The sequence below is a fragment of the Orycteropus afer genome, unplaced genomic scaffold (genome assembly GCF_000298275.1).
Source record: "Orycteropus afer afer isolate SDZICR_OR568_19922 unplaced genomic scaffold, OryAfe1.0 scaffold01116, whole genome shotgun sequence".
Taxonomy (NCBI): Eukaryota; Metazoa; Chordata; class Mammalia; order Tubulidentata; family Orycteropodidae; genus Orycteropus; species Orycteropus afer.
In genome coordinates this window covers 1,099-10,187 of record NW_006922703.1, presented here as the reverse complement: position 1 = coordinate 10,187, position 9,089 = coordinate 1,099, and the positions used below count along the sequence as shown (strand labels likewise).

Genomic DNA, 9,089 nt, shown 5'->3' with positions numbered 1-9,089 from the left:
GATTCGACGGCACATAAAACAACACAACACAACATATGCATGTGAGAGCTGGAGAATGAATAAGGAAGACTGAAGAAGAATTGATGCATTTGAATTGTGGTGTTGGCAAAGAATATTGATTGTTACCATAGACTGCTAGAAGAATGAACAAATCTATCTTAGAAGAAGTATAGCTAGAAAGCTTCTTAGAAGTGAGAATGGCCAGACTTCAAGGCTCATATTTTGGTCATGCTGTCAGAAGGTACTAGTCCCTGGATAAGGCTATCATGCTCCTTAAGAGGGGAAGACCCTTAACCAGATGGATAGGCACAGTGGTACAACAATAGACTCAAGCATGTCAACAATTGTGAGGATGGCATAGGACTAGTCAGTGTTTCATTCTGTTGTACAGGGTCACTATGAATCAAAACTCACTCAACAGCACCTAACAGCAACAACACAATGACCTTGTGAAGTATACCAATTAAACAGATTTTTTAAAAAGCCAAAGCTCAGAGAGGTCAAGTATCTTGCATGTAATGAAATTGAGATCAAGCCCAGGGCTTCAAACTCTTTATGTTACACCTCACACAATATCTCTGATACACTGGTAGAAAGAAATAATAATAGAGGGACAAATGCTGAAGAGTGGTGATGAGATAAGAATGGAGGGATTTAAATTGCAAAGGTGATAATGATTAGTTTTGGAAAAGAACTTCCTAATTGTAAGGTTAATGAAAAGTAGAACTGGGCGAGAAAGAGTGATGAATTATTTATCTCTTGCTGGAGATAAAGATCAAAGTGACACCAATGCACACTTACATATTGTTGAACTGCAACCTGCTTGGGATGAGGCAATGCATTGATGAACCTTAAACTCTAAAATTCCATGATTCCTGATTTAGTCTTAGACTTAAGTTAAAAACATTAGGAAGTTATGTAACATCAAAGTCTGGATGAAAGGAAACCATTGATCCTTGCTACAATTTAATATGCATTGAGTACCCACAATTAGCTCAATCTGAGACAGGCATCATATGATTATATACACGGTAGAAATTTAAATTTCCTACACTGAATGAAAGGAGTTCTGGTGGCTCAAAGTTTAAAGGACTCAGGTGTTAACTGAAAAATCAGTGGTTCAAATCAACCAGTCGCTCCATGGGAGAAAGATGAGACAATTTGCTTCCCTAAAGAGTCTGTAAATCTTTTGGTAAAATTTGGAACAAGGTGCCCATTACATTCAATTGCTAACAAACCCACCAACCAATGAGACAAAGGTGGGAGGTCCAGTAGGGTGAATGTGGGATTTAGAAAAACTTGGAGAGTGTCTCCTTTGTTTTGCTTACAATCACTTCTACTTACATTTCCCTAAAACTTCAGCTTATTTAAATGAATATATAGGACATATTAGATTTGTTTCTGGTGTACCTGTCTCTCAGAAAGGCCCAAGTTGACTGCCAGCTCTGATTTCCTTCTGATGGTGATGTATCTATTGCAGTGGAATTCTTTCTCCAGCTCCAGCCTTTGATGATCTGTGTAAACAACACGATACTTTTCTTTTGTCCTGGTTTTACCTATTAGGTAGAAAGTAATGTATTTAATTGTATCCTGCTTCTTCTGAGATTGTTTTCATTGAAGGAATCATGGCCACTCTTCCTATCCTCATCTCTTATTTTAAAACATAAGTACATTTTTTTAGTCAAACATGTCATATTTCTTCATTAAATAATTTCTCACATGTGTCTCTAATATATATTTATAAACATGAAACTAACAGCACTCTCTCTCTCTCTCTCTCTCTCTCTCTCTATATATATATATATATATATATATTACAGTTCTACTGTAAAATTCTACTGTTACATCAAAGTATTTTAAAGCAAGCACTTAACTCATGGTTTTAACTCCCTTCTCACTCATATCAGAGCAGTATTAGCAGTAGTTACAACACCCATTATACATACACTTTTCTTTACATTTTATGCAGTCTGTTCATTCATACTGTTTCCTATTAAAGTTCTTATGTACCCTTTTGAATGATGACCATGTCTTATCCTCATTTTACAGATAAGGAACCTGAGACTCAGTGTAGGTAACTGACTTTGTGTTAGTAAGGTGAGGAGTGGGGACTTTTTGACTCCCCATACAGCATGGTAAAAATCATCCATAATTTAAACATGATGGAAGGCATAAGAATGGCCCAAGTGTGGCAAACAATTCTGTAATTTTGGCATCAATTGTTACATATACATCCCAGAGATAATTAGGTTAAACTAGTGATTGAAAAAGGAAACATATGTTAGCAGATTCTGTTAGCATAGCCCCTATTACCTATTAGAAAAAAAATAGCTTAATTTTTGGTGTGAGAGTCTTAAATAAATTTTTATTCTCAAAAGAATAGTGAATAGGGGAAAGAGGGAGTGTTGATTTAAGCAAAATAATGCGAGTATTCCATGACGTTTGAAAGAATATCCAAACATTTGTTTTGTGTTACAACATTTAACTAATTTCTCATGCCCTTCTTCAAAAAGAGTCTTATTCTTCCTTTCAAAATTTCTGAAGGCAGTTAGGAAGTGTCCTTTTCTCTTAAATTCCTCTAACCTCCTCCAGGCTCTTCCTTCTATTTTCTATGGCTTTTGGTAAACTTCTTCTGATCTTCTTTGGTTGTTTTTGATGTGAGGTTTTTTTGGGGGATGAACTGTAAGACAAAGCTTTCTTTAAAGTAGTTCCCTAAACTCCATTGAGGTGTTAAGATGCAGCACAAGCCTAACAAAGGAGCTACAGAGCATCAGATCCCAGAACTCTCTTTATATTCAGGAACACCAGCCAGTTGGTCTGGAATTTACAAGCCCTAAACAAATGTCAGACACCCTTTTATCTCCAGGAAAGAAAGAAAAGAGACATAAATTTAGAAACAAATTCTAGATGAGCGCTATATCTTAGCTTTGAACTGAATGGCTTAGTATACTAATGAACTAAACAAACTTTTTACCCTGAAAATGGAAAATGATGAGTCCCAGTCAATTAACCTGCCTCAAAGCCTCAAACTTTGAGCTAATTTTCTGAATCCAAATTGAAATTCAGGAAACCAGTAATCTGGCTTTTGGTATGGTATAAAGACAGATTTATATTTGGGGTCAAATAAGAACTTTGAGGTTTAATTTATTTCCAGAACCCCAAATCTTGGGATTAAACTGTATCTTTGAAGAGATGTTTCCTAACACCTTTCCTAAATCCAAATTGAGTGTTTAAATTCTGACTTTAGGGAGAGATTAAAATTCAATTTTTGTGTGTCTGTGTTTCCTTCTCTTTGATAATCAGTAAATATAACTAGACTTGAAGAACTCTGAAAAGGCTGTGGTCCTTACCCAGCCCCACTGGTCATAAATTTCCCTCTTGCAGTTTCTTCTGAGGATAATAAAGTCAAGACCAGGCCTCTTTATTTGCCATGAAAATCCTCACTCTTTCCTGCAATATAATCTCTGAAGATAGGAGGGTTGAGGAAGAGCCCGGCTGCATATCAAAGCCATGCAAAGTGTTGAAAAGGGTCTTTTGCCTCATTCTGACAGATAAGGTGTCAAACTCCAAGACGATATAGCTCAGTCAAAAATATTGTCTGTATAATTTACAAAGAGAAATGAATTTGCATTTCCTGGTGCTCTTCTTCTGGCCCTCCCATGAACTATCTCTACCCTCCCTTCCTCCTTATTGCCTCATCTGCTTAAATGATGAGACCTATTTTATGGGGTTTGGAGATTTATTGGCAAATATAATGTTCATATTGCTATCCCCAAGCATCACTTTTATTGTTTAAGCTATTCTCTTCGAACAGAGAATATGACATTTCCAAAGGTGATAGACTTCCCTAAAACTTCAACCTTTTGAAGTTACTATATGGGACATATTAGATGGACTTCTGGTATACCTATCTCTCAGAAAGCCTCGTCCACTATTGTGAGTTAATTCAGGAAAGTAACAAAGTGTAAGACAGATATATTAAAGGGCTTTTCCCACCCTCTGTGGTGATGATTTCATTATGTATCCCCTAAAAAGAGCCAGGGAAAACTCCCTAGCTCAAAATGAAAGGAGTCCTTCCTATCACTTAGGAAATAGTATCCCCACAGTTTGCAAGCAGTTGCTATCATATTTGATGGCTTATTATTACCCTAAATGAAATTAAAATGGTGCTTATTTGAGAGACTGGCTGAGGAAGTGCTGTTAAACAGAAAAGCACCATGCAAACCTAGGGGTTTGATGATAATGACAATGGGGGAAAAGATGGTGAAAACAAAATTTTCCCATAAAGAGTACTGTGCAATTGGCCTACTATGATGATTTTTCATCCCATGTCAAATGTTCATTGCTTTCAGCTAAATGGTATGTCAAAATTCATTTTAAAAATTATTAAGTGAACTGATCAAAACCAAAGGAGAAAATGATAAACCTAAAAAACTATTAAGCAATTGATTTTATTAAGTGTCCTAATTGAATTATGCCTTTTAAGCATAACTTCCTTAGTGTTTTGTACAGTAGCTTAATCAGAATTAATCAAAGTCATATCCTTCTCTCTCTCTTTCCCACCTCTAAGAAGAAAACCCTTCTGCAGCACTATTTAGGTTACTACCCTGCCAATACTCATCTAGATCTAAAACTCCAGATAAAAGAAAAGATGGAAAAATAATACCTAGCTCTGGTAGCATAGTGGCTAAAGCACTTGACTTCTAACCAGAAGGCTGGCGGTTCAAACCCACCAGCCACTCCTTGGAAGGAAGTTTGGGCAATCCTACTTCCATAGTGATACTGCCTCGGAAACCCAAGGAGGGGTTGCTATGAGTCGGGGCCGACTTGAAGGCACACAACAACAACAACAACATAGTGCAATGAGAATAATTAAAATGGGAAAATAATTTTTCACAGGGGCTTTTCTGTCAGACTCCTATTCATATAATCTCTAAAATGAGATGTATATTAGAGTAGATCATGTAGGTAACTGAGTGGAAATAAAAATATCTCATTTTTCTTTTTAATCAGATCACCTAAAGGATAGTAATTTATGTGTTGACTCCTTTCATTAGAAAATAAAAGTTATAATGATCACTCTGACATATTTTCTGATTGTCTTGTAATAAGTATATATTTTTCTTTAACCCAAGGCTATGGGAAACATTATTCAATAATGTAAAGAGTTTTCATTTGCTTATCTTAACCAGGGTGGAATTACATCCATTTTGCAGTTCATCTGTGCTCCTCTCAGCCATAAACCATGTGTTGTTCCACACAGAGCAAAGTGAAAAATTTAGGAGGATCTAACACATTTATTTATTCAACAAATGTTTGTTTAACATACACTATGTTCTAAGCATACAAATGGGTGTATTTTGGTTAGGGGTAGTTCACTGAGGTGATCAACTTAATTTTTATTTTGTGGGGTTCATAATCTGAAGTCCATGGAAAGGCTTCATGGCTCTCAAAAAATATTCAGAAAAGGACTTTTGTCTGCACATACAGGTGTGCTTTTGTGCTTTTTTATGGGACCCCAAACCAAATCTACTGCCACTGAGTTGGTTCTAACTCAGAGTGACCCTACAGGATGGAGTACAACTGCCCCATAGGGTTTCCAAGGCTGTAAATCTTCATAGAAACAGACTGCCTCAACTTTCTCCCACAGGGAGGGTGGTGGGTTCAAACCGAACCAGCAGCAGAATGCTTTAACCACTGCACCACCAGAGCACCATTTTTTTTCTGGGAGAAGGGTCTATGTTTTCATCATATTTTTAGATTATTGCTAAATATGCAGTTTGGGCTACAAAAATATAAGGGAGTCATTTACTTTATAAGACTTATTAAAATTAGGTAACTATGGGGAGGAAGTGGGAGGGGAGCTGTTGCATTGTGGTAAACTGTGGTCAATGTCATGAGACAAAGTGTATGTGAACTGCTGTATGGACAGTGAATTTGCTCTGTAAATCTTCACCCAAATCCCAATTAAAAAAAAAAAAAGACTTATTAAAATTTAAAAAGAAAGAATAAAGCTTTATCTATAAGATAGGCTGCTAAAAGTCAAAAGTGTCCCATTTAACTTTAAATTTCTCCTAGAAGTTGGAGAGTATCTTGTGAATGTGGCATTATAAACCCAGATTTGGGGACTCAGCTAATGATGAAGAAACTACAGACTAAGGACTCTCCTTGCATGCATAAAATCCTCCAGGCACCTAGAGACAGGACCCAGACTACAAAAAAGTAAATACAAAATACAAAAAAGCAAAGGCTACAAAAGCAAATACAAATGGGAGAGTTTTAAGCAGAGAAAGATATCATATTCCCCTCCTAACCAGAAAATGTGTGGCCCAATATTTCTTTCATTTTCTTCATTGTTCTCTCTTCCAAACAACATACCAGTGACTTTCCTCTCAAAATGTTTCAAAACGCAATCCTGGACTGGGAGCAGCTACTTTTCTGGTATTTGTGTCTTTTCTCATTGTTAAGGCTTTTCTCATTGTTAATTAAATTAACACCACAGAGCACCCCACCCTAATCTTATTTTCTATCCTACTAGCCAGCCTACTAACTCATATTTCAAAAAAGAAAAGTGCACATTTACCCCAAAAAACTCTTCAAAACTAAGGATTCGAGCTTTGCTTTTAACTAGGATTACTATTCTAGTAATGTCTTAATCAACCCGAACTACCTCTTCCTGACCAAGGGTTAGTCCCTTCCCACCCTCCTGCCTTTGCTTTTATGAGCAGGATAAAAATGCAGAACTGTGAACAGGAGCATAATCATTGTGAACAAATACTACTTAAATAGTATTTTCTCCCCAGAGGGATAAAAGAAATGGGTTGAATTTTACTAATGTTTTCTAATGATAGGGAGAGATAAGTTGGAATAATAATTGGATAAAAGAACAACTACAGCTGAAAACAAACATCTCCCCCAACTAAGATTAAAGCAGATTCCCCACTTCCTCTGTTCCTGGCTCTCAGCAGCTATCCACAGGTTTGCTGGCAAGAGCTCTAGGGTTGTCTGGGGTAGATGGGCCTTCCTGAGAACTGTCCAAGCACTCCTGCCTGGACAGAAATGAAGGATTTAACCACTTAGTAGTGTTGAGGTTGATGTTCTTGCAGCCCAGTGGGTATGTCCTGGCAGAAAAGACATTGAAAGAAAGCAATGGGTTTGGGTGAAGGAAGCTGGTTGAGAAGTCAGGGTGACTAAGCTCCTATGATGTCATGTCCTTCGTCCTTTGTAGTTAAACTGGTGTAAAGGTGCTAGCCAAGCACAGTGCACCTAAGTTGAGCATCACCAAGTTTTGGGGAGAGCTGGCCCACCTGGATGGGGGAAGGTTTGGAAAAGGAACAGGCAAGCATCAGTGGACACTATGGGCTTAGGAACACCACTTGCTTTATTTTCCTGTTACATCTGTTTTCCAGTCTGGGAAACTACAGGGCTTACTTATCCTGATCCTTGCAGCTCAGCACACCCATTGTCCACAGGCTAGCTCCCTTGATTGATCAGGTGGCTAAAACCACCCCTAGGGTTAATTTAGTTCCAAACGCTGCATTAAGATGGGCTTTGAACTTAAGACTCATGTGAAGGAGCTCAATAATGAGCTGAGATAGAGTGAAATGTTGGGGCGGCAAACCAGCCTGGCAGGGACCTCCCCAGCTAAGCTATCCAGGGAGAGGCCTAGATAGGAGTAGGAGCACCGTCAGGCCAAACTAAGTGGAGAAGGGATAAAAGAAGGGAAGGTGTGAAGGCATTGGAATCCATTACTCACCCGTCACCTGCAATGTCTTGCGCATCCACGCATAAGGGCTGTGCTGGTTCCTGCTGGGGGAGCTAGCGTTAGCGGTTTCCGCTTCAATGGGGACCAGTGTCCCGTCTGCTGGGGCTGGCAGGCTACCGCTATTGTTTCCGCTAGCCGTAGGGCCTAGGTTGCTGTACTCCTGCAAGCCAAAAGCGGCTGGGCTAGAGGTCATGTCCTCCATGAGGACCGCGCCCATTGTATTGGATAGACCAGAGTATGCGCTCCAGTCTTCCCGGAGGGGACTGTATAGTGAGCCCCAGGTTCCCAGTGACGGCCCGCGGAGATCCATGTTGGGCATGTGGTGATGCCCTATGTAGTGAGAATAGGCCTGGGTCGCCCCGAAGTTGGGAACTGGCAGCAGACTCCCACTGCTACCAGTGCCAGCCTCTTCAGCGCTGTCTTCCTTCTCGGGGCTCCTAAGTGTGCCCAGATATATGCCGCTTTCTTTGTCCAAAAGGATGCTTCGGTACATGTTTTTTTGGGTAAGAGGAAGAAGCTCCCTAAGCCATCCTGATGTCCCTGAAAGGCACTGACCCAACTTCCAGGAGCAGCACAGAATCAATCAGTCCATAGCTGTGCTGCTAGCTCCTCTGCTCCCCTAGGACTGCTCCATCCCTTGTTTCCTACCCCGATGTTTTCCAGGTGACTGGTAGCCTTGTCTAAAAGGGGCACCAATAGCTGGCCTGACATCAAGGGGCTCCAGGCCTTTACATAGCATTTACATTCAAATTAAGGGCCATTTCACTTTCACAAGGACTTTTTCAAGGTAGACTCTCTCTCCATGAGCTTCCTGGCCTTTCTGTTTCATCTTTTTTTGCTTAGTCCCCATGGCACAAGTTCTATGCTTTTGGAGAAGGGAGATTCTTCAGGGGTTTCTTACCAACTTCCTCCGAAGTGATATGGAGACAAGCAAAAGCAGGGCCAAGTCCTGTTCTCTACCATTTAGTCTTGCCCCAGGGACCTTTATCCTCTTGCTGATCTTCCCAGCCCAGTCTGCCTAGGTAATCACCTCTCTTCTCATATTCCCTGGCAGTACACAAGTACACAAACATGGCACATGCCCATGATGCCACTGAGAAAAGTTTTCCTTTCTCCTTATTGCTCCGTCTCCAGGATTCATTCCACCACTATATATTGAGCATCTACTGTATGCCAGGCACTATTGTAGACACTGGGGATACAACAGTGAACAAGAGACAAAAAAATTCCTGCTCTGCCCTCCTAAGGTTACTTTCTAGGCTGGATTAATTGGATGTTTTACAAATACACACAGATTTAAAAAAGATCAAGAGGGTAGGGTATG

General features: G+C 39.6%; 1 protein-coding gene across 1 annotated transcript in view; it reads right to left on the bottom strand.

The window, feature by feature from the left end:
• The window catches only part of CDX4 (caudal type homeobox 4), a 10,402-nt gene extending 2,144 nt beyond the window's left edge, over positions 1-8,258 (bottom strand). Inside the window, exons 1-2 of the mRNA XM_007958743.1 lie at positions 7,757-8,258; positions 1,411-1,556 (exon numbers count right to left, since the gene is read on the bottom strand). Of these exons, the coding sequence (XP_007956934.1) occupies positions 1,411-1,556; positions 7,757-8,258 (648 nt within the window). The remainder of the gene's footprint in view (positions 1-1,410; positions 1,557-7,756) is intronic.
• Between the last annotated feature and the right edge of the window lie 831 nt (positions 8,259-9,089).